This window comes from Oncorhynchus mykiss, chromosome 28, assembly GCF_057628025.1.
Source record: "Oncorhynchus mykiss isolate SJ-2025 chromosome 28, ASM5762802v1, whole genome shotgun sequence".
NCBI classification, from domain to species: Eukaryota; Metazoa; Chordata; class Actinopteri; order Salmoniformes; family Salmonidae; genus Oncorhynchus; species Oncorhynchus mykiss.
The window spans coordinates 42,406,730-42,432,658 of record NC_143049.1 but is presented as its reverse complement, the minus strand read 5'-3'; the positions used below and the strand labels follow the sequence as shown (position 1 = coordinate 42,432,658).

General features: G+C 45.0%; 2 protein-coding genes across 19 annotated transcripts in view; one reads left to right on the top strand and one right to left on the bottom strand.

Moving 5' to 3' along the window:
* Positions 1-9,317, top strand: part of zfyve9a (zinc finger, FYVE domain containing 9a) — a 43,712-nt gene extending 34,395 nt beyond the window's left edge. For all 13 annotated transcript variants that reach the window (XM_090226017.1, XM_090226021.1, XM_090226019.1 and 10 more), the window contains 8 exons: positions 210-292; positions 2,161-2,265; positions 3,184-3,334; positions 3,447-3,527; positions 6,737-6,902; positions 7,062-7,167; positions 7,368-7,544; positions 7,792-9,317. In XM_090226017.1, the coding sequence (XP_090082143.1) occupies positions 210-292; positions 2,161-2,265; positions 3,184-3,334; positions 3,447-3,527; positions 6,737-6,902; positions 7,062-7,167; positions 7,368-7,544; positions 7,792-7,953 (1,031 nt within the window). In that variant the 3' untranslated portion in view covers positions 7,954-9,317. The remainder of the gene's footprint in view (positions 1-209; positions 293-2,160; positions 2,266-3,183; positions 3,335-3,446; positions 3,528-6,736; positions 6,903-7,061; positions 7,168-7,367; positions 7,545-7,791) is intronic.
* Positions 9,318-10,422: 1,105 nt separating this feature from the next.
* The window catches only part of cc2d1b (coiled-coil and C2 domain containing 1B), a 28,402-nt gene continuing 12,895 nt past the window's right edge, over positions 10,423-25,929 (bottom strand). For all 6 annotated transcript variants that reach the window (XM_036966868.2, XM_036966865.2, XM_036966864.2 and 3 more), the window contains 12 exons: positions 25,178-25,350; positions 24,628-24,753; positions 19,942-20,000; positions 19,604-19,720; positions 19,332-19,405; positions 18,159-18,217; positions 17,864-17,915; positions 17,685-17,784; positions 17,431-17,521; positions 12,332-12,454; positions 12,139-12,190; positions 10,423-12,061 (listed from right to left, as the gene is read on the bottom strand). In XM_036966868.2, the coding sequence (XP_036822763.1) occupies positions 12,179-12,190; positions 12,332-12,454; positions 17,431-17,521; positions 17,685-17,784; positions 17,864-17,915; positions 18,159-18,217; positions 19,332-19,405; positions 19,604-19,720; positions 19,942-20,000; positions 24,628-24,753; positions 25,178-25,350 (986 nt within the window). In that variant the 3' untranslated portion in view covers positions 10,423-12,061; positions 12,139-12,178. The remainder of the gene's footprint in view (positions 12,062-12,138; positions 12,191-12,331; positions 12,455-17,430; positions 17,522-17,684; positions 17,785-17,863; positions 17,916-18,158; positions 18,218-19,331; positions 19,406-19,603; positions 19,721-19,941; positions 20,001-24,627; positions 24,754-25,177; positions 25,351-25,929) is intronic.

The window sequence follows — 25,929 nt, the reverse complement described above, 5'->3', positions numbered from 1 at the left end:
GGTTAGCTTTGGGATGGGTCGGTTTGGGTTAGCTTTGGGATGGGTCGGTTTGGGTTAGCTTTGGGATGGGTCGGTTTGGGGTTGCATTTATTTAAAAAGATTTGAGCGGCTGGGCACAATTTGTAATGTATTGGCAACTCTGTAATTGTTCAGTTTCTAAAAGGTTTTCTGTTTCATGCCCTACTGAACCTGCTGGTTGTGTGTTTCAGTCTACCCCTGCCCTCTGTTCAGCGTGCGGTTCAGAAAACCCCTGTTTGGAGAAGCAGGTCACACCATCATGACCCTGCTAGTGGTAAGAATCATGGCGTCACTTCTTCTGTATCACACATACAGATCTGGGACCAGGCGAACAGAATGTAAATTGTTTATGTGCTATAATGTTATTACTCTGCAGGACTTCAGTAACTACCAGTACACACGTTGCCCGTGGTTAGGGCTGTGACGGGCATGACATTTTGTCAGCCGGTTATTGTCATGCAAATAACTGCTAGTCTCACGGTAACTGACCCGTTAATGAACCTAAAACACATTTTAGCATCTCCTGGTTTCCACACACAGCCTCCAAGACACTGATGTAGACCTTTTGGAACATCTACATCTTAAAAAGTCTAATAAATCCATTCAGTCAGGTCTAAAGAAACATGATACGAAGAAAATGTTTTTCAGAAGAACAGAATGAGCCCTGAGTAGCAGGAAATTAGGACCTGATGGAGGGACAATAGAGCCCTGAGTAGCAGGAAATTAGGACCTGATGGAGGGACAATAGAGCCCTGAGTACCAGGCCATTAGGACCTGATGGAGGGACAATAGAGCCCTGAGTAGCAGGCAATTAGGACCTGATGGAGGGACAATAGAGCCCTGAGTACCAGGCCATTAGGACCTGATGGAGGGACAATAGAGCCCTGAGTGCCAGGCCATTAGGACCTGATGGAGGGACAATAGAGCCCTGAGTACCAGGCCATTAGGACCTGATGGAGGGACAATAGAGCCCTGAGTACCAGGCCATTAGGACCTGATGGAGGGACAATAGAGCCCTGAGTACCAGGCCATTAGGACCTGATGGAGGGACAATAGAGCCCTGAGTACCAGGCCATTAGGACCTGATGGAGGGACAATAGAGCCCTGAGTACCAGGAAATTAGGACCTGATGGAGGGACAATAGAGCCCTGAGTACCAGGCCATTAGGACCTGATGGAGGGACAATAGAGCCCTGAGTACCAGGCCATTAGGACCTGATGGAGGGACAATAGAGCCCTGAGTACCAGGCCATTAGGACCTGATGGAGGGACAATAGAGCCCTGAGTACCAGGAAATTAGGACCTGATGGAGGGACAATAGAGCCCTGAGTACCAGGCCATTAGGACCTGATGGAGGGACAATAGAGCCCTGAGTACCAGGCCATTAGGACCTGATGGAGGGACAATAGAGCCCTGAGTACCAGGCCATTAGGACCTGATGGAGGGACAATAGAGCCCTGAGTGCCAGGCCATTAGGACCTGATGGAGGGACAATAGAGCCCTGAGTACCAGGCCATTAGGACCTGATGGAGGGACAATAGAGCCCTGAGTACCAGGCCATTAGGACCTGATGGAGGGACAATAGAGCCCTGAGTACCAGGCCATTAGGACCTGATGGTAGTTAGTCAGTTGGTTACTACCAACACATGTCCAGAGTGCATAAGAGGAGATTACCGCGACTCAACGGTCATGTGGAATTGTACTGCGGTCATGACGATAATGTTAATATACCCATGGTGATTATTATTGGACTCTGCTGGTCATGGTGATTATTGTTATTATTTATTTATATTTATTATTTTGATTTATTATTATTATTATTATTATTATTATTGGACCATGCTGGTCATCTATGAACATTTGAACATCTTGGCCATGTTCTGTTATAATCTCCACCCGGCACAGCCAGAAGAGGACTGGCCACCCCTCAGAGCCTGGTTCCTCTCTAGGTTTCTTCCTAGGTTTTGGCCTTTCTAGGGAGTTTTTCCTAGCCACCGTGCTTCTACACCTGCATTGCTTGCTGTTTGGGGTTTTAGGCTGGGTTTCTGTACAGCACTTTGAGATATCAGCTGATGTACGAAGGGCTTTATAAATAGATCTGATTGTTTGATTGAAGGGTCTATATAATGTTATGTACCTACAGGACTTCCGTAACTACCAGTACACGTTGCCCACGGTGAAGGGTCTGGTGGTGGACATGGAGGTGAAGAAGACCTGCATCAAGATCCCCAGCAACCGATACAACGAGGTGAGGCTGTCAACCAATCATATTGCTTCCTAGTGAGGGGTTCTGCCAATCACAAGACACCACGGTCCTAAAACCAGAGACGACCAACATTTATGTACAGTCGCCTGAAATCCACACTGAATTATCGTTCCTTTCCCTTTCACTGCCTTCATTGATACTGCTGTAGTATAGCCAAGATGTTTAGTGTGCAACAGAAGACTTTACTCCCTGTAATGTTTGGAAATGTGTGGTTTATCTGCTTGGCTACGGCCTCCCTAACAGATGGGAACCCATTGATTTGACCCTTGAAACGTTTGACAACAGACTGTATGAGAGCTTTAACACAGTCAGTGACTCAAACACTCCAGATTCTCACTTTTATTATTTCTGCCATGTGAACCACAGGATAAATGACGAAGTCGGTCACATAGACCAGGGTTTTCCTCAATGTACCTCCTAAAAATGGAACCTATTTCATCTAAAACTGGAACTGATTTGTGGAATCTTCAACCATAAGGTTTATGTTACCACATTGGTGTACTGAACAGGCCTCCTGACCACAACTAGCGGCCTCCTGATCACAACTAGCGGCCACCTGACCACAACTAGCGGCCTCCTGACCACAACTAGCGGCCACCTGACCACAACTAGCGGCCACCTGACCACAACTAGCGGCCACCTGACCACAACTAGCGGCCACCTGACCACAACTAGCGGCCTCCTGACCACAACTATTCAGGCCCCGGTTTCCCCAAAGCAACTTAAGGCTAGTTAGTTAATCGTTTGAAACTTTTGTAGTGAGCATCGTTAAATCTCCCCAGTCGTTTCCCAATCCTATAGATTACGAGCGTTTTCAAGTGACACGTTAACAACTAACTCCCCTCTAATCTAACTCTACCAGGCTATTGCCAGGCTATAAAGTCTTTATATTCCCTGCAGCTGATGAAGGCGATGAACAAGTCCAATGAACACGTCCTGGCCATGGGGGCGTGTTTTAACGAGCTGGCCGACTCCCACCTGGTGTGTATTCAGAACGACGACGGAAACTACCAGACACAGGCCATCAGTATCCACCACCAACCACGCAAAGGTACACACACACACACACACACACGACATGGGGAGTCAAGTCATAGTTTATCAAATGGACTAACAAAACCATGGATGGAATCAATCTCAATATTTAATGTTTTTTCTTCCAGTGACTGGCGCCTGCTTCTTCGTGTTCAGTGGTTCTCTGAAGGCATCTTCTGGATACCTGGCCAAGACCAGCATTGTGGAGGGTACAACATCCTACAATATCTCCAAATTAGAGACTGCATTTTCAATATCCTGTCAGGGGGAATTAAGGAGATCTTATTGCCTAATGTCAGAGTACATTACGTTTAGATTAGGTTTTTTCAAACTCGGGACGGGGCCCTGAAAATAGACAAAATTTATTAAGGTGAGGCACATTTGTGTCAAAAAAAGATACATGTCAATTAACACTTCTATTGTTGTGTGTTCTGAATAAGGAAGTAATGCTGTAGCTAAGGAAGTAATGCTGTAACTAAGGAAGTAATGCTATCTCCCTGGTATATAATTTATGCAGCAGCATACAAGACATTTTTGGACTCATTTTGTTAAGGTGGTGCAGCAGTCCTTTGTTGGCAAATGTTGTCTTCCAAACTTTGATCTGTCTGGCATTCGCTGGATTTATGGTGGGAACTCGGAACCAAAACACACAGCCACTCCACTGAATAGCAGGCTAACGTTAGCGGTTTCTTCTCAGAACCAAAAAAACACAGCCACTCCACTGAATAGCAGGCTAACGTTAGCGGTTTCTTCTCAGAACCAAAAAAACACAGCCACTCCACTGAATAGCAGGCTAACGTTAGCGGTTTCTTCTCAGAACCAAAAAAACACAGCCACTCCACTGAATAGCAGGCTAACGTCAGCGGTTTCTTTGCAACGCTTGCAGTTAGCCACTGATTCCATTCCAAACGACTCGTTGTTGAATTTGCGATTTCCAACTTGTCATCTTTATGTACAATGGCCGATGATACCTTTTTTATCTATAATTTCTCTTCTTGTGAGAAGGATAAAGGATTTGCCAGTAGATTGTCGACAACTGATGATGACTGCTAGCTAAGACATTGAAAGTCAGTCCAATCAAAGCTACTGTCGATATGTGATGTCATTCTATCTGTGGCCAATGACCTTGAGCCTTCTTGGATGGGCACTTCTAATAGATCTGACCTTAGAATTGGGGATGATGTAATGTCCCATGAGTTACATAAAGCAGAGCCAATCAGGCGCAACGCTCTGTATTTTCTGCTTGCTAGCCCCAACACCACAGAAAGCAGCACTGAGCTGAAACACCTGCATTTTGGAGCTGCCTCAGTCAGGAAAGCACTGAGCTAGGCTGAAACACCTGCATTTTGGAGCTGCCTCAGTCAGGAAAGCACTGAGCTAGGCTGAAACACCTGCATTTTGGAGCTGCCTCAGTCAGGAAAGCACTGAGCTAGGCTGAAACACCTGCATTTTGGAGCTGCCTCAGTCAGGAAAGCACTGAGCTAGGCTGAAACACCTGCATTTTGGAGCTGCCTCAGTCAGGAAAGCACTGAGCTAGGCTGAAACACCTGCATTTTGGAGCTGCCTCAGTCAGGAAAGCACTGAGCTAGGCTGAAACACCTGCATTTTGGAGCTGCCTCAGTCAGGAAAGCACTGAGCTAGGCTGAAACACCTGCATTTTGGAGCTGCCTCAGTCAGGAAAGCACTGAGCTAGGCTGAAACACCTGCATTTTGGAGCTGCCTCAGTCAGGAAAGCACTGAGCTAGGCTGAAACACCTGCATTTTGGAGCTGCCTCAGTCAGGAAAGCACTGAGCTAGGCTGAAACACCTGCATTTTGGAGCTGCCTCAGTCAGGAAAGCACTGAGCTAGGCTGAAACACCTGCATTTTGGAGCTGCCTCAGTCAGGAAAGCACTGAGCTAGGCTGAAACACCTGCATTTTGGAGCTGCCTCAGTCAGGAAAGCACTGAGCTAGGCTGAAACACCTGCATTTTGGAGCTGCCTCAGTCAGGAAAGCACTGAGCTAGGCTGAAACACCTGCATTTTGGAGCTGCCTCAGTCAGGAAAGCACTGAGCTAGGCTGAAACACCTGCATTTTGGAGCTGCCTCAGTCAGGAAAGCACTGAGCTAGGCTGAAACACCTGCATTTTGGAGCTGCCTCAGTCAGGAAAGCACTGAGCTAGGCTGAAACACCTGCATTTTGGAGCTGCCTCAGTCAGGAATACAAAAGAGACCATGTTTGATTGCGGCTTTATTAACTCAATTACTACTGTATACTTTGTATACTTTTGTTTCACCTAAGTGTGGTGCTCAAAACAGGTGGGGCAGCCCTGAAGGACGAGTCGTCACTGCCTATTTACATTGATCATCTTTGAGACATTTCTACAACTTGGAGTCCACCTGTGGTAAATTGAATTGATTGGAGTCCACCTGTGGTAAATTGAATTGATTGGAGTCCACCTGTGGTAAATTGAATTGATTGGAGTCCACCTGTGGTAAATTGAATTGATTGGAGTCCACCTGTGGTAAATTGAATTGATTGGAGTCCACCTGTGGTAAATTGAATTGATTGGAGTTCACCTGTGGTAAATTGAATTGATTGGAGTCCACCTGTGGTAAATTGAATTGATTGGAGTTCACCTGTGGTAAATTGATTGGACATGATTTGGAAAGGCACACACCTGTCTATATAAGGTCCCACAGTTGACAGTGCAGGTCAGAGCAAAAACCATGAGGTCGAAGAGATACTTAATGAAAACCTGCTTCATTGCACTCAGGACCTCAGACTGGGGGGGGGGGGGGTTACAGGACAACGACCCTAAGCACACAGCCAAGACAACGCAGGAGTAACATCGGGACAAGCCTCTGCATGTCCTTGAGTGGTCCAGCCAGAGCCCGGACTTGAACCTGTTTGAACATCTCTGGAGAGACCTGAAAATAGCTGTGCAGTGACGCTCCCCATCCAACCTGACAGAGCTTGAGAGGATCTGCAGAGAAGAATGGGAGAAACTCCCCAAATACAGGTGTACCAAGCTTGTAGTGTCATACCCAAGAAGACTTCATGGAGGCTGTAATCACTGCCAAATATGCTTCAACAAAGTACTGAGTAAAGAGTCTGAATGTGATATTTCAGTGTTTAATTTGGTACAAATTAGCAATAATGTAATGACAGAAATGCTTTGTCATTATGGGGTATTGTGATGTCATTGTGGGGTATTGTGATGTCATTGTGGTGTCATTATGGGGTATTGTGATGTCATTGTGGGGTATTGTGATGTCATTGTGGGGTATTGTGATGTCATTGTGGGGTATTGTGTGTAGATTGAGGAAAAAAAACAATTGAATCCATGTTAGAATAAAGCTGTAACATAACAACATGCAGGAAAAGTCGAGGGGTCTGAATACTTTCCGAATGCCCTGTATCTGTTGTTCACCTGTAGATGGTGTGATGGTGCAGATCACAGCAGAGACCATGGATGCTCTACGGCAAGCCCTCAGGGACATGAAGGACTTTAGTATCACCTGTGGCTGGGCAGACCAGGAGTACAGCCAGGAACACGTTCACATACAGTGGATAGATGACGATCACAACTTTTTCAATAAGGGGTGAGGAAGGGAACTGGGGAATCTCTATACTCTAGTTTCTCTTCTGTGATGTCGTGTCCTCGTATTCCCTGCCTTAATATCCATCTAAAGATGTTTAGAAGACGTTTTTAAAGTAAGTGTCTTATCTAAAACTCACCCCCCCCCCCCGTTCCCCGCCAGGGTAATTAGTCCTATTGATGGGAAGTCTATGGAGTTCATCACCAGCGTGAAAATCTTCCACGGTTCAGAGTTCAAGGCTAATGGGAAGGTCATCCGCTGGACAGAGGTATGTGATGTCACCCTCCTAAGTAACAACTAGGTTCAGTAAACACACAGCCAGACAAACATTTTGAAACAGGGAGGCACTACCTGATCTTGTTTTACTAAGGTGTGCCCTACTGAATACGACCTCAAGTTTCCGCTCAACACAATCTGCAGCGTGTAATAAAACAATATAAATAATAAACAATATTTACTCCTTTTTAGGTGTTCTTCCTACAGAGTGAGGACCAGCCCAACGGTCTGAGTGACCCTGCTGACCACAGTCGCCTGACGGAGAACGTGGCGAGGGCATTCTGCGTGGCGCTCTGCCCACACCTCAAACTGCTGAAGGAGGAAGGCATGGCTAAGCTGGGCCTACGGGTCACCCTCGAGTCTGACCAGGTACGGACTCGGTTCATCACTTTCTGGCCACACCAGAAATTTATCAAAATCAGAAATGCGCAGGGGCAGACATCGACCAGAAATCGGCGCTGGCATTTCAAACACACTAGCCTATTTTTTTTCTTCCTTCAAGCCCCCCCCCCCTCCTCAAGGCACCCCCACTGCGGGAAATAACAGGCCCTACTCCCACCGGTACCTGGTTAGATAAAGGATAATAACGTCCCTTCCCTGTTCTCTTTTCTCCCAGGTGGGTTACCTAGCAGGAAGTAACGGCCAGCCTCTCCTCTCCCATTACCTGAGGGACCTGGACAGTACTCTGATCCCTGTCATCCACAGAGGGGCGTGTCAACTCAGCGAGGGACCTGTCGTCATGGAGCTGGTCTTCTACATCCTGGAAATCCTTTCCTAGGAGACGGAGGCACCGCTTAGCAACGGACCAACACCCCAGACGCCGATCTCCTAGTTCTCTCTCTCGTCCTCATCTATTTTTCCCTCCCACCTTGCCTCTCCTGTTCTTCAGAGAGAGGCTGTGAGGGGCAGCTAGCTGATGTTGCTATCCCTTCAATAGACAGCTAGGGCCTCTCCAGTCCACCTATGCATCATGTCCACCCTGATCACATGAAATTAAATTTTTCCTCAAAACACAACTTTATATATTGGGAGTGCCTTTGCTTTTTTTGACGACCGTTAGAAACAATGTCGTGTTTCTACGCATGTGAATTTAGCTAGCCAAGTCGCCATGACAACGCCGAAAAAGTGTGATCGAGGAATTCTATTGGAGAAGCAGTTCCTGTCGATCTTCACACTGTCTTTGCTGTGGGAGCTAGAGGACAAAGCAGAAGACCATGTAGAGGTGTCCAAAGCTCTGCCTGATGAGACTACACTTGTCTCTGCCGACTTCACAGTTGGGCTGGGAAGATTAAAAACTCAGAGATGGAGAGGGGGTAGAGCGAGAACAAGGTGATGCTGTTTAATTTGCATCCTGGTGCTCAGTTCCAGCAGTCGCGAGAGAAGGAACAAACAACTTACCTGTCGTTTTCAGCCAATGATCACCAAATGCTTTATTTCCTGACATTGATGGACTACAGTTTTCGTTTTGCTTGTTATTTTGTTTAGGCAGGGTTGCAATTGGCTCAATAGCTCATCCAGAGATCCAACACCAAGATTGTCTGTCTCACTAGAACTGTTAAGCAGTTAGACCACTTAGTCGAAAGCACAATGTCTAAGAGAGGTGGTGTGGGTGTTTACTGATTTTACTCTCAGACTTAATAGGTCAAAGATCCTGAACCGTGGAGATCAACCAAGCTTTATATGGCTGAGCTTCAAGTCTGAGAACCATGCCACCCTTCTGTTTAAAACAGGTTTCCAATGCTTTACCAGAACATTCTAACAGGAAGTATAACAAACAGTCTCTGGCCACCCGATGGGATTGGTTGGAGTCTTGGGATGAGAAATGCATTGTGGTCTGATCCTTCACCACCGACTCAACTCCAACCCCATCCTTCCACCCACCGTTAACTAGCCCCATCCTTCTCTCTAAGTGATGGAGAAGGTACTAGAGGAACTGAAGCATCGTCAGTAAATTGTTACCTGTGGTTGCTTCCAATTGCACACTACATTTGACCAGTGCCATATGGGACGCAACCTATAGGTGACCCTGTCCTCCTGACCTGTGAGCCAAAGCAACTAGTCAACACATTGATGCTGCTCTCCTCCATCCCCAGAGCCCACAGCATTTTTGTACAATTCAAAATAAAAACGGCCTAAATGATTTTTGAACGTGTCATTATACAAATAAGATTTTTGCAGAAACCAAAAAAAATGTAGATGCCCTGGAGTCTAAGCCATTTTAACCGTTCAGCGACTGGCCATACTTAAATATCGAATTGTGTTTTTTTACATCCACTGTGTAAGCTGCTCTGAGGGCCTATGGGAGTTGGTCAAAAGTAGTGCACAATGAGAATAGGGAGCCGTTTGGAACGTAAGACTGCCCTCTGCTGTGGGAATGGACCTGAAGAATATACTACCCTATTGTTTTAGTGCAACTGTTTGTTGCTAAATTTGGCAGCAATCCATTACCAAAATATATTTCTCATTTATGAACTGCTAAATCTGTAGGTAAACAAAGATACTATCAGGGGGTGGCAGGTAGCCTAGTGGTTAACCAAATCCCCGAGCTGACCAGGTAAGAATGTCGTTCTGCCCCTGAACAAGGCAGTTTAACCCACTGTTACTAGGTCATTGTAATTAAATCAACTTTGAGGTTTTTATTGATGTAAAGAACATTGTGGGTTTCAGACAGTATTGAGGGCAAACTATGACAGAACAATGGTGATTGGAGGATCAGAACCACCTGCCTAATAAATACAACCTTGCGTCTGCCTAGTCAACAAGGTTATGCGCTCAATGGGTACCATGCGGACTTGCCCAATAAGAAACAAATTAAATGTTCCGTTACGTGCCCCAATGAACAGGACTCAACATTTCTGGAGAGAAGCTTTCTTATCTGCATGACAGTGGCTTCTTAAATCCTTACACTTGTGTGCAACTTCCAAGATAAACAACCTTCTAAAATGTCTCGGCCATTCAGAGCTTTGTGTACCCTTACAGGGGAGGGACCTACCTGAATTTGTCCAATAGAAACCTGTACTTTTCTTTGGCACTATTGCAGCACTCCATCAAAAGTGGTAGAATTGTTTATCTTGATGGTAGCATTTTGTTATTCAATTGAACAGACTTACCAGAAGGCCATTGCATAAAGACAGAAACAAACCAACTACTCGGCTTTGTGACCATATTCTACTGTCCTGTGTATCAGTCAGACCGGACCAGGAAAAGTGTCTAACATGATCAACGACAAAAACATCATGAAAAGCCCCACAATCATTGTTTTCCTTTATTGAACCTTAATGTATGCTTCGAGATTTTTTTAAAGGTACCTTTAGGTCCTATAAAAGTGTACAGTTTAAGTCTCATTATGATAAACTTGCCAATATACATACAAAAAACATATTGGAGTAGAGGAAGCATTTTGTTAAATTAAAATATATGTTTTGAATTGACGGGACCACATTGATGCACAATATTCTGATAGAAGCAGCATTGTAAAGTTCTAGTGGGATATAATTGGCTATCAGTAGAGAATGAGGGGGATATAATTGGCTATCAGTAGAGAATGAGGGGGAATATAATTGGCTATCAGTAGAGAATGGGGGGGAATATAATTGGCTATCAGTAGAGAATGGGGGGGAATATAATTGGCTATCAGAGAATGAGGGGGAATATAATTGGCTATCAGTAGAGAATGGGGGGGAATATAATTGGCTATCAGTAGAGAATGGGGGGGATATAATTGGCTCAGACACAAACTGTCCTGGACCCCCCCAAAAATCATTTTCAAAGATTCTCCATGGAAAAGCATCCGTGTAACCATAATGGCTTTGCTGTTAAGCATTTTTTAAATTACCACTTCATAAAATACTACTTTGATTTACACGCAGACAAAAATAAATGTTCTTGGCTAAAAGCTCAGCTGAGCCCAACTCACAGATGTGTGCACGGAGGATCACAGCTATAAAGTGTAAACTTGTGAGTCTCTTCAATTTAAAACACGAAACAACCCCAACATAAATGACATCTTTCTCAAACAGCATCATAATCCCGATTCAGTGCACTAGTTTTGACCAGGGCCCCATGGGGAACAGAGGGTCGAGATCAGATCTTTACTATCCAACTCAAAAGTGTGACACGGTCACAAGAGCTATGTAGCCTTACGACACCTTAAGAGTGCTTGTGTCAGTTGACCAATTTGCCTTTGAACATCCAGTAGCAGTGGTAGCCTAGACATCTGTAAATTCAGTCATGTCCACGTGTGGTGTGAGCGTGAACATGATCCTGTTCTGGTATTAGAGCCGGGATTCAACCCCCCCCCCCCTACGCTCTAGTCGACAATAGAAACAAAACAGTCCTGGAAACAACAACCAACATCGTAGCAAAGAATTACTTTTTTGAGCGATGCAAGTTCTTATCACACATTATTATTATTATTATTGTGATCATTAACAGTAGGGCAGATATTCAAGGCAATTGAAATATGCAGCATCGTACAGCAACAGTGATTACTTTGGTAGAATAAGTGCATAGGTGAATAATATATTAGAGAGAGAGACTAACTACGTCGCTGTCTTTCGAAATCAGCAGGGTATAGAACTAGGACTCAGAAATCAGCTCAGGGGGGGGAAATAATGACCTGGAGAAGTCTCCTTTTGATTGAATCCCAGACAATGTTATCTTAAAGGTTAGCTAAACATGGAGCCCATTCCCCCCCCCCCCCCCAGAATGAAGAGAAGCTCCATCACTCTGTGTGCAAAATGTTTACAAGCTAAAAAAGACCCGTGTTGACTGTGTCGGACTGCCAGAACCCTGGAAGACTAAACAGGCCAGCCACGACAACATCCTCCTCTTTCATCAGCATCCCGTCATAATCTTCATCAGAGGACAACGGGAGCGTTTATCATCTGTGAGATAGAAAAGGTCATTGTGTTGATCACTTGGGTTTCTATTTTAACTTGTCGTGGAGAGGAAGTTCACCTACCTTTTTAAAGTGTTCCTAGTTGTCCCCAGCTGAGCAGCAGTTAGAGAAGAACCTGGGAGGACCAACCAGAGGTTGAGTGTCTGGGCCACAATCACACTACAACTCCAGGGCCTGACAGAGGAACCCACACGTTGGCCTTGAAGGGCCAAACTCTTTGCTCCAAAGAGAACAGTTACTACAAATGTGTGTGTACCTGTGACTGGTCCAGAACTAACCAGCGTTCTGTGGTTGTCTGAAGGTCCTGTCCACTCAGAGGCTCCCTCAGACGAACCCTGACCTCCACACGTCCTCCGGTAGGCTTACGGCCATCCATCACCTGTAGTACAAAACATAGTATCACTAAAAACACACAACCAAAACAGTTCTCATATTCCTTTCAAACCAACGTGAAAAAAAAACACGTTACATTTACCAAGCCGCCAGCTTTGTTCTGCCTTTCCTTTACACATCTGAAGGGTATTGCTGGTAACTAAGCCTGATCTAGTCATGAATGTGTCTAATAATTCAGCTAACCTTAACTACAAAAACACACTCCTTTCATCATACCGTCTTTGGCATTAAAATCATGAACATTCTACTGTTGTCTGAAATCAAACTGGTCCTTACGGGGAAAAAGTATCAACTCAAAAAACGGCAGTCTGCATCAACGCTGAAGCGGCATTGGCACACATTTTTACATGAATTATATACACTGCTCAAAAAAATAAAGGGAACATTTAAACAACACAATGTAACTCCAAGTCAATCACACTTCTGTGAAATCAAACTGTCCACTTAGGAAGCAACACTGATTGACAATACATTTCACATGCTGTTGTGCAAATGGAATAGACAACAGGTGGAAATTATAGGCATTTAGCAAGACACCCCCAATAAAGGAGTGGTTCTGCAGGTGGTGACCACAGACCACTTCTCAGTTCCTATGCTTCCTGGCTGATGTTTTGGTCACTTTTGAATGCTGGCGGTGCTTTCACTCTAGTGGTAGCATGAGACGGAGTCTACAACCCACACAAGTGGCTCAGGTAGTGCAGCTCATCCAGGATGGCACATCAATGCGAGCTGTGGCAAGAAGGTTTGCTGTGTCTGTCAGCGTAGTGTCCAGAGCATGGAGGCGCTACCAGGAGACAGGCCAGTACATCAGGAGACACGGAGGAGGCCGTAGGAGGGCAACAACCCAGCAGCAGGACCGCTACCTCCGTCTTTGTGCAAGGAGGAGCTGGAGGAGCACTGCCAGAGCCCTGCAAAATGACCTCCAGCAGGCCACAAATGTGCATGTGTCTGCTCAAACGGTCAGAAACACACTCCATGAGGGTGGTATGAGGGCCCGACGTCCACAGGTGGGGGTTGTGCTTACAGCCCAATACCGTGCAGGACTTTTGGCATTTGCCAGAGAACACCAAGATTGGCAAATTCGCCACTGTCGCCCTGTGCTCTTCACAGATGAAAGCAGGTTCACACTGAGCACGTGACAGTCTGGAGACACCGTGGAGAACGTTCTGCTGCCTGCTGCCTGCAACATCCTCCAGCATGACCGGTTTGGCAGTGGGTCAGTCGTGGTGTGGGGTGGCATTTCTTTGGGGGGCCTCCTTGTGCTCGCCAGAGGTAGCCTTACTGCCATTAGGTACCGAGATGAGATCCTCAGACCCCTTGTGAGACCATATGCTGGTGTGGTTGGCCCTGGGTTCCTCCTAATGCCAGACAATGCTAGACCTCATGTGGCTGGAGTGTGTCAGCAGTTCCTGCAAGAGGAAGGCATTGATGCTATGGACTGGCCCGCCCGTTCCCCAGACCTGAATCCAATTGAGCACATCTGGGACATCAAGTCTCGCTCCATCCACCAATGCCACGTTGCACCACAGACTGTCCAGGAGTTGGCGGATGCTTTAGTCCAGGTCTGGGAGGAGATCACTCAGGAGACCATCCGCCACCTCATCAGGAGCATGCCCAGGCGTTGTAGGGAGGTCATACAGGCACGTGGAGGCCACACACACTACTGAGCCTCATTTTGACTTGTTTTAAGGACATTACATCAAAGTTGGATCAGCCTGTAGTGTGGTTTTCCACTTAAATTTTGAGTGTGACTCCAAATCCAGACCTCCATGGGTTGATAAATTTGATTTCCATTGATAATTTGTGTGATTTTGTTGTCAGCCCATTCAACTATGTAAAGAAAAAAGTATTTAATAAGAATATTTCATTCATTCAGATCTAGGATGTGTTATTTTAGTGTTCCCTTTATTTTTTTATCTATTTATTTATTTATTTAGCCCCATAGGCTACCCAGACCAGTAACATAATTCAACTCTAAATATGCTATTCTAAATCAAATTTATTTTTCAAAATAATAGTCTGAAATATTTTAGGACCTGCCTAAACTGGATTTGTTAGTGATGGTGTATATTCAATGGATCAGATAAATAACATTTTGATTCTTCTCAGAACTTCCAAGGAAAAGAATCCCTGATTAGTTTAACACTTTTTTGGTTACGACATGATTCCATGTGTGTTATTTCATAGTGTTGATGTCTTCCTTATTCAGGGATGCAAACTGGTGAGGGCCCAAGAAGGGGACACTTTTTGTTGCACTGAAACATGCAAAAAAAACTAAATCTCTGCTAGGGGGAAATGCAGGTTAACTAATTATACAACAAAGAACATGATCTGTTACCGCGGCAGCCTTTATAATACAACGCCCGTTACCGCGGCAGCCTTTATAATACAACGCCCGTTACCGCGGCAGCCTTTATAATACAACGTCCGTTACCGCGGCAGCCTTTATAATACAACGTCCGTTACCGCGGCAGCCTTTATAATACAACGCCCGTTACCACGGCAGCCTTTATAATACAACGCCCGTTACCGCGACAGCCTTTATAATACAACGTCCGTTACCGCGGCAGCCTTTATAATACAACGCCCGTTACCGCGGCAGCCTTTATAATACAACGCCCGTTACCGCGACAGCCTTTATAATACAACGCCCGTTACCGCGACAGCCTTTATAATACAACGTCCGTTACCGCGGCAGCCTTTATAATACAACGCCCGTTACCGCGGCAGCCTTTATAATACAACGTCCGTTACCGCGGCAGCCTTTATAATACAACGCCCGTTACCGCGGCAGCCTTTATAATACAACGCCCGTTACCGCGACAGCCTTTATAATACAACGCCCGTTACCGCGGCAGCCTTTATAATACAACGTCCGTTACCGCGGCAGCCTTTATAATACAACGTCCGTTACCGCGGCAGCCTTTATAATACAACGCCCGTTACCGCGGCAGCCTTTATAATACAACGCCCGTTACCGCGGCAGCCTTTATAATACAACGCCCGTTACCGCGACAGCCTTTATAATACAACGTCCGTTACCGCGACAGCCTTTATAATACAACGTCCGTTACCGCGGCAGCCTTTATAATACAACGCCCGTTACCGCGACAGCCTTTATAATACAACGCCCGTTACCGCGGCAGCCTTTATAATACAACGCCCGTTACCGCGACAGGCTTTATAATACAACGCCCGTTACCGCGGCAGCCTTTATAATACAACGTCCGTTACCGCGACAGCCTTTATAATACAACGTCCGTTACCGCGGCAGCCTTTATAATACAACGTCCGTTACCGCGGCAGCCTTTATAATACAACGTCCGTTACCGCGGCAGCCTTTATAATACAACGCCCGTTACCGCGACAGCCTTTATAATACAACGCCCGTTACCGCGGCAGCCTTTATAATACAACGTCCGTTACCGCGGCAGCCTTTATAATACAACGCCCGTTACCGCGACAGCCTTTATAATACAACGTCCGTTACCGCGACAGCCTTTATAATACAACGTCCGTTACCGCGACAGCCTTTATAATACAACGCCCGTTACCGCGACAGCCTTTATAATACAACGCCCGTTACCGCGACAGCCTTTATAAGACAACGCCCGTTACCGCGACAGCCTTTATAAGACAACGCCCGTTACCGCGACAGCCTTTATAAGACGACAGCCTTTATAATAGAAAGCGTGACCACACACACCTAAATATTGCACTTGGGGAAAAAAAACATCTTAAAGTAGAAATAGAATGAAACAGCCATTCTATTGTTGCTCTATTATATAGTGGCCACTATTCAGTGAGGGGGAAAAGGTATTTGATCCCCTGCTGATTCTGTACGTTTGCCCACTGATAAAGAAATGATCCGTCTATAATTTTAAATGGTAGGTTTATTTGAACAGTGAGACAGAATAACAACAAAAATCCAGAAAAACGCATGTCAAAAATGATTTGCATTTTAATGAGGGGAAATAACTATTTGACCCTCTGCAAAACATGACTTAATACTTGGTGGCAAAACCCTCGTTGGCAATCAGAGGTCAGACGTTTCTATGTAGTTGGCCAGCAGGTTTACACACATCTCAGGAGGGATTTTGTCCAACTCCTCTCTGCAGATCTTCTCCAAGTCATTAAGGTCGAGGTTGACGTTTGGCAACTCGAACCTTCAGCTCCCTCCACAGATTTTCTATGGGATTAAGGTCTGGAGACTGGCTAGGCCACTCCAGGACCTTAATGTGCTGCTTCTTGAGCTGTAACTAGCAAACTGCCTTTGCACCCTACCGCTGTCTTCCCAGAGCGCACGGCGATTCTGTAACTAGCAAACTGCCTTTGCACCCTACCGCTGTCTTCCCAGAGCGCACGGCGATTCTGTAACTAGCAAACTGCCTTTGCACCCTACCGCTGTCTTCCCAGAGCGCACGGCGATTCTGTAACTAGCAAACTGCCTTCGCACCCTACCGCTGTCTTCCCAGAGCGCACGGCGATTCTGTAACTAGCAAACTGCCTTTGCACCCTACCGCTGTCTTCCCAGAGCGCACGGCGATTCTGTAACTAGCAAACTGCCTTTGCACCCTACCGCTGTCTTCCCAGAGCGCACGGCGATTCTGTAACTAGCAAACTGCCTTTGCACCCTACCGCTGTCTTCCCAGAGCGCACGGCGATTCTGTAACTAGCAAACTGCCTTCGCACCCTACCGCTGTCTTCCCAGAGCGCACGGCGATTCTGTAACTAGCAAACTGCCTTTGCACCCTACCGCCGTCTTCCCAGAGCGCACGCCGATTCTGTAACTAGCAAACTGCCTTTGCACCCTACCGCCGTCTTCCCAGAGCGCACGCCGATTCTGTAACTAGCAAATTGGTTGTCTCTTCTCTCTTCAGTCGGGTGCTGCATTCTGTTGTTTTGTGAACGATTGGCGGAGGCAAATCGTACCGCCACCATCTCTCTCCACGTCATCCTTACCTCCACTATCTCTCGTACTTCACTCTCGGTCTCCAGTTTCTCCAGTTTGATGTGGGCCGTCCCGATAGGCTTGTCGCTCCGCAGGAAACCCCTGTCACATGACACACACACAAAGACCTCGCTCATCACTTACACTCGAAAAGGATCAAAAACAACTTCCACTCGTCTTGGGGTCACAAGGCCGTGTTCCAGTTTGGACACGTGTGTGTGTGTGTGTGTGTGTGTGTGTGTGTGTGTGTGTGTGTCAGACGTACCCTTTGTGTAGCAGTTCCAGTTTGAGTCCTTTCGATTGGACCGCTCTCCTGAAGCCTCTGTGGTTCCGGTTGATGTTCAGAGTGAAGCCCTGGTTGAACTCTGGGGCACAGAGAGACGACAGGAAATGGGGTAAGCTATTTCACAGACACACCACAGACATCACGGTCCTGGGCGTTACCTGGGGAGTTGGTGTTCTTGACCACGGCCGTTCTGTGTTTCTGGGGTTGTTCCTGAGATCAACACAGAGACAGACAGACAGTTCAAATAGAGACGATGGCTTCTGCTACTACACAGGCCTTCTCAGACCAACCATCCATAGGCATACTATAGCTGGAGCACAGCACACCTGTGCTTGACGATTAGTGGACTATGATGAATATGGTGTGTTCGTGTTGGATTAGAATAAATACGTGCAAATGAATGTGAGTCTCCAAGAACAGGTTGGTAAACTGAACAGTAGCCCACTAACTCACCGTGCTGGGATAGGGGAAGTCAAACTTGACATAGGCATCCAGATCATTGGTAGCTATACCTGGGGAGAGACGAGGAGCAGAGAGACATTGAGAGAGGACCGACCACTGACTCAATACCTGGGGAGAGACGAGGAGCAGAGAGACATTGAGAGAGGACCGACCACTGACTCAATACCTGGGGAGAGACGAGGAGCAGAGAGACATTAAGAGAGGACCGACCACTGACTCAATACCCGGGGAGAGACGAGGAGCAGAGAGACATTAAGAGAGGACCGACCACTGACTCAATACCCGGGGAGAGACGAGGAGCAGAGAGACATTAAGAGAGGACCGACCACTGACTCAATACCCGGGGAGAGACGAGGAGCAGAGAGACATTAAGAGAGGACCGACCACTGACTCAATACCTGGGGAGAGACGAGGAGCAGAGAGACATTAAGAGAGGACCGACCACTGACTCAATACCCGGGGAGAGACGAGGAGCAGAGAGACATTAAGAGAGGACCGACCACTGACTCAATACCCGGGGAGAGACGAGGAGCAGAGAGACATTAAGAGAGGACCGACCACTGACTCAATACCTGGGGAGAGACGAGGAGCAGAGAGACATTAAGAGAGGACCGACCACTGACTCAATACCTGGGGAGAGACGAGGAGCAGAGAGACATTAAGAGAGGACCGACCACTGACTCAATACCCGGGGAGAGACGAGGAGCAGAGAGACATTAAGAGAGGACCGACCACTGACTCAATACCCGGGGAGAGACGAGGAGCAGAGAGACATTAAGAGAGGACCGACCACTGACTCAATACCTGGGGAGAGACGAGGAGCAGAGAGACATTAAGAGAGGACCGACCACTGACTCAATACCTGGGGAGAGACGAGGAGCAGAGAGACATTAAGAGAGGACCGACCACTGACTCAATACCCGGGGAGAGACGAGGAGCAGAGAGACATTAAGAGAGGACCGACCACTGACTCAATACCTGGGGAGAGACGAGGAGCAGAGAGACATTAAGAGAGGACCGACCACTGACTCAATACCTGGGGAGAGACGAGGAGCAGAGAGACATTAAGAGAGGACCGACCACTGACTCAATACCTGGGAGCTGATCCACCACCACAGGGAGACACAGGGAGGATACGGGTGGATACAGAGTGGTCAATGTTACCTGAAGGAGCAGGCAGATTCATCCCTCTGACGACCACCACCACCATCTCTGTACTACTGAGCTCTGGGAAGATCCTAGAGAGAGAGACAGGTTTTTTATATTGTAAATATCCAAAATAAGCTTTGGCAATATGTACATTGTTACATCATACCAATAAAGCAAACTGAATTGATAGGATAACACAGAAGAGTGAGATGAAGAACGAGAGAGAGATATATACTGATAGATAGAGAGAGAGAGATATACTGATAGAGAGAGAGAGAGACGACAACCTGACGGTGTGGTATGTCCTCTCCTCAAAGTGATGTTTAGGAGGGTCCAGTCTCTTCGACTGGGACAGCTTCAACATCTCCAGACTCTTCTTACAACTCTCTGCCATCTTCTCAAACCTCGACACACACACACAACGGGCAGAACATCAGTACCACAACGCCAGAATGACGCGTGTTGAAGTGTGTGTCTGTGTGTGTGTGTATCAGTTGGTGTTGTATAATGCATGTTAATTAGTCCATGTATTTTCTGTTTTGTGTGTGTGGTTTTCCCATTCATAGGGACAGGCTAGGGACAGGCTAGGCGTGTACAGGATGCTACGATGAAGACGGTCTCTTACTTGGTGGTCTCAGCGATGTTACCCAGATGAGTGAACTGCTTGGAATAAGTCATGCACTTCTACAGGAGACAGAGAGAAAAATAAAATGATTCATTGGTGGTGGCTGCAACCTGTCATGGGTATGCTTGTTATCGTTAAGGACTGGGGAGTTTTTCAGCATAAAAAGAAAATAGAATGGAGCTAAGTACAGTCAAAATCCTAGAGAATGACATGGTTCAGTCTGCTTTCTACCAGACACAGAGATGAATTCACCCTTCAACAGGACATAACCTAAAAAACAAGGCCAAATCTACATACCAAGAAGACAGTGAATGCTTGAGTGGCCGAGAAAGTTTAAACTTAAAAATATATAGCAACACATAAATCGTTGAATAGCAATGGTCAACAACCATGTTGACAAAGTATGAAGAACTTTTAAAAATTAATTATGGGCAAATACAGTGCCTTGCGAAAGTATTCGGCCCCCTTGAACTTTGCGACCTTTTGCCACATTTCAGGCTTCAAACATAAAGATATAAAACTGTATTTTTTTGTGAAGAATAATTTTGCACGCCCAATTTTTCAGTTTTTGATTTGTTAAAAAAGTTTGAAATATCCAATAAATGTCGTTCCACTTCATGATTGTGTCCCACTTGTTGTTGATTCTTCACAAAAAAATACAGTTTTCTATCTTTATGTTTGAAGCCTGAAATGTGGCAAAAGGTCGCAAAGTTCAAGGGGGCCGAATACTTTCGCAAGGCACTGTATGGTACAATCCAGGTTTGTACAGCTCTTGAAGACTTACCCAGAAAGACTCAGCTGTTATCCCTGCCAAAAGTGAATCTTTGTTTTATAATTGTTTTCTTTGGTACTTTTTACCCTTTTCAGTGATATCCAAATTGGTAGTTACAGTCTTGTCCCATTGCTGCAACTCCCCTACGAACTTGGGAGACGCAAAAGGTTGAGGGACAAGCGTCCTCTGAAACATGACCCACTGCTCGTTTAACCCGGAAGCCATCCGCACCAATGTGTAGGAAACACCGTACAGCTGGCGACCATGTCAGCGTGCATGCGCCTGGCCCGCATCAAGGAGTTGCTGGAGCGCAATGGGACAAGGACATCCCGGGCCGGACAAACCCTCCTCTAACCCGGACGACGCTGGGCCAAACCCTCCTCTAACCCGGACAACGCTGGGCCAAACCCTCCCCTAACCCGGACGACGCTGGGCCAAACCCTCCCCTAACCCGGACGACGCTGGGCCAATTGTGCGCCGCCTCATTGGTCTCCCGGTCGCGGCTGACACAGCCTGAGATCGAACCCGGGTCTGTAGTGATGCGACGCAGTGCCTTAGACCGCTGCGCCACCCGAGATGCCCTCCAAAAGTGATTCTAACATGTATTGACGAAGGGGTGTGAATAGTTATGTAAATTTGATTTCTGTATTAGATTTTTTTTATTGCTAAAAAACATGTTTTCACTTTGTCATTATGGGGTATTGCGTGTAGATGGGTGAGAAAAAACATTTAATCCATTTTTAACTGTCAAAATAAATACTTCATGACTCGTGTCAGTATAGTAGCAGACCATAATAAATACTTCATGACTCGTGTCAGTATAGTAGCAGGCCATAATAAATACTTCATGACTCGTGTCAGTATAGTAGCAGACCATAATAAATACTTCATGACTCATGTCAGTATAGTAGCAGACCATAATAAATACTTTGTCAGTATAGTAGCAGACCATAATAAATACTTCATGACTCATGTCAGTATAGTAGCAGACCATAATAAATACTTTGTCAGTATAGTAGCAGACCATAAATACTTCATGACTCGTGTCAGTATAGTAGCAGGCCATAATAAATACTTCATGACTCGTGTCAGTATAGTAGCAGGCCATAATAAATACTTCATGACTCATGCCAGTATAGTAGCAGACCATAATAAATACTTTGTCAGTATAGTAGCAGACCATAATAAATACTTCATGTCAGTATAGTAGCAGACCATAATAAATACTTCATGTCAGTATAGTAGCAGACCATAATAAATACTTCATGTCAGTATAGTAGCAGACCATAATAAATGCTTTATGTCAGTATAGTAGCAGACCATAATAAATACTTCATGTCAGTATAGTAGCAGACCATAATAAATACTTCATGACTCATGTCAGTATAGTAGCAGGCCATAATAAATACTTCATGTCAGTATAGTAGCAGACCATAATAAATACTTCATGACTCATGTCAGTATAGTAGCAGGCCATAATAAATACTTCATGTCAGTATAGTAGCAGGCCAGAATAAATACTTCATGTCAGTATAGTAGCAGGCCAGAATAAATACTTCATGTCAGTATAGTAGCAGACCATAATAAATACTTCATGACTCATGTCAGTATAGTAGCAGACCATAATAAATACTTCATGTCAGTATAGTAGCAGGCCATAATAAATACTTCATGCCAGTATAGTAGCAGGCCATAATAAATACTTCATGCCAGTATAGTAGCAGGCCATAATAAATACTTCATGCCAGTATAGTAGCAGGCCATAATAAATACTTCATGCCAGTATAGTAGCAGGCCATAATAAATACTTCATGCCAGTATAGTAGCAGGCCATAATAAATACTTCATGCCAGTATAGTAGCAGACCATAATAAATGCTTTATGTCAGTATAGTAGCAGGCCATAATAAATACTTCATGACTCATGTCAGTATAGTAGCAGACCATAATAAATACTTCATGTCAGTATAGTAGCAGGCCATAATAAATACTTCATGCCAGTATAGTAGCAGACCATAATAAATACTTCATGACTCGTGTCAGTATAGTAGCAGGCCATAATAAATACTTCATGACTCGTGTCAGTATAGTAGCAGGCCATAATAAATACTTCATGACTCATGTCAGTATAGTAGCAGACCATAATAAATGCTTTATGTCAGTATAGTAGCAGGCCATAATAAATACTTCATGACTCATGTCAGTATAGTAGCAGGCCATAATAAATACTTCATGACTCATGTCAGTATAGTAGCAGGCCATAATAAATACTTTGTCAGTATAGTAGCAGGCCATAATAAATACTTTATGTCAGTATAGTAGCAGACCATAATAAATACTTCATGACTCGTGTCAGTATAGTAGCAGGCCATAATAAATACTTCATGACTCATGTCAGTATAGTAGCAGACCATAATAAATACTTCATGACTCGTGTCAGTATAGTAGCAGGCCATAATAAATACTTCATGCCAGTATAGTAGCAGACCATAATAAATACTTCATGACTCATGTCAGTATAGTAGCAGGCCATAATAAATACTTCATGACTCGTGTCAGTATAGTAGCAGACCATAATAAATACTTCATGACTCGTGTCAGTATAGTAGCAGGCCATAATAAATACTTCATGACTCGTGTCAGTATAGTAGCAGGCCATAATAAATACTTCATGACTCATGTCAGTATAGTAGCAGACCATAATAAATGCTTTATGTCAGTATAGTAGCAGGCCATAATAAATACTTCATGACTCATGTCAGTATAGTAGCAGGCCATAATAAATACTTCATGACTCGTGTCAGTATAGTAGCAGGCCATAATAAATACTTCATGACTCGTGTCAGTATAGTAGCAGGCCATAATAAATACTTTATGTCAGTATAGTAGCAGACCATAATAAATACTTCATGACTCATGTCAGTATAGTAGCAGGCCATAATAAATACTTCATGACTCATGTCAGTATAGTAGCAGACCATAATAAATACTTCATGACTCGTGTCAGTATAGTAGCAGGCCATAATAAATACTTCATGACTCGTGTCAGTATAGTAGCAGACCATAATAAATACTTCATGTCAGTATAGTAGCAGACCATAATACATACTTCATGACTCGTGTCAGTATAGTAGCAGGCCATAATAAATACTTCATGTCAGTATAGTAGCAGACCATAATACATACTTCATGACTCGTGTCAGTATAGTAGCAGGCCATAATAAATACTTCATGTCAGTATAGTAGCAGACCATAATAAATACTTAATGTCAGTATAGTAGCAGACCATAATAAATACTTCATGACTCGTGTCAGTATAGTAGCAGACCATAATAAATACTTCATGACCCATGTCAGTATAGTAGCAGACCATAATAAATACTTCATGTCAGTATAGTAGCAGACCATAATAAATACTATGTCAGTATAGTAGCAGACCATAATAAATACTTCATGACTCATGTCAGTATAGTAGCAGGCCATAATAAATACTATGTCAGTATAGTAGCAGACCATAATAAATACTTCATGACTCATGTCAGTATAGTAGCAGACCATAATAAATACTTTATGTCAGTATAGTAGCAGACCATAATAAATACTTTATGTCAGTATAGTAGCAGACCATAATAAATACTTCATGACTCATGTCAGTATAGTAGCAGACCATAATAAATGCTTTATGTCAGTATAGTAGCAGACCATAATAAATACTTTATGTCAGTATAGTAGCAGACCATAATAAATACTAATAAATGCAGAACAGCAGCAGAGGACAATATATATAGAAGGGTTTCCTCTGGGCTCCTGAGTGTTAACATCTCCACACTTCTCTATTTGGCTAGCCTTTGAGTTTGGAGGCATGTGAAAAAACCCTGTCCTTTCATTATCTAACAAGCAGTTGATAATTAGTACCTCGTACTGTTCCTTGAGCATCTTGGCCAGTTGAGTGTAGACCTCATCTGCCTTCTCTGAGATCTGGACTTCACTGTGATGAACCAGGATGAAGTCCTCATCCTCGTCACCAGGGGGCGACGGCACCTAGAGAACACCACAGACAGACAAGGTGTTCCACCACAGAGGTAGAGGATTGTAGTTCCTTCCTACTAAAAGGTAAGTCTGGAATGACCCACCTTCCCAGCCAAACATTGTTGATATACAATAGTATTGTCTATTTTTTTTAAATACCAGAACTATGACCTGCTGCACAATGACATTGTTACCAAGCCACAAACAATCTGAATAAATCATTTCTCAAAACAGAACAGTGTCAGGCCTAGTTATGTTCTCATCTAGGCAGCAGAACATTTTTCAAATTGGTAGGGCCATGTTTCTCATATCAGTTACATTAGCCTACCCTTTAAAAATGTAAGTGTCAGTTTGTAACTTTCACCAGGTTGGATGTAACGACCGGTCGAGCTACGTAAAAGACTAAATGGTTCCAATCCAAGTCGCGAAAATTCACCTTGCTGATGTCGAGGTGTTTGCCTGCCTTGACGGCGTCGATGAGCGGCTCCAGACCCTTGGCGGTACGGAGCAGGGTTCTGGCTGCGTCCATGTCGTTCTTCTGTTTGGCCTGCAACGCTGCCTTCACGTACTGCTGCCTGCGTCCCTCCACAAAGTCCAACTGCTGTAGCGCTGTAGGGGAGGAGAAGAACAACGTGTTTCTGAAATGACTTCCTATTCCCTATATAGAACACCGCTTTCGACCACAGTAGTACACGATGTTGGGTTATAGGGGATGATCTGTGGTGATTTGCTTAAGACTTTCATAACCGTTTATGACAGTTGTCCTGTTAAAGTAGTGACAGGGACTGGGGTTGTCATCTCTTCTCTTGATTGGCCGTAGTCGGGGAGTTAACCGGTAAGTATGCTAGTCTGTTTTTCCCCCAATAGTATTTGTCACATGCTTGGTGAACAGCAGGTGTAGACGAACAGTGAAATGCATACGGCCCATTATCCAACAATGCAGAGGAAAAAAAGCTAGGACCGTGGAGGTCACGACATTTAGAGCACCAGCTAGGGTAGGGGGCTAGAGATAGAGATGGGGCTAAACGCTAGAGATGGGGCTAGAGGCTAAGGGGCTAGACGCTAGGGGGTAGAGATGGGACTAGAGGCTAGGGGGGCTAGAGAGTAGGGGGCTAGAGAGTAGGGGGCTAGAGAGTAGGGGGCTAGGGTGCTAGAGATGGGGCTAGAGGCTAGGGTGCTAGAGATGGG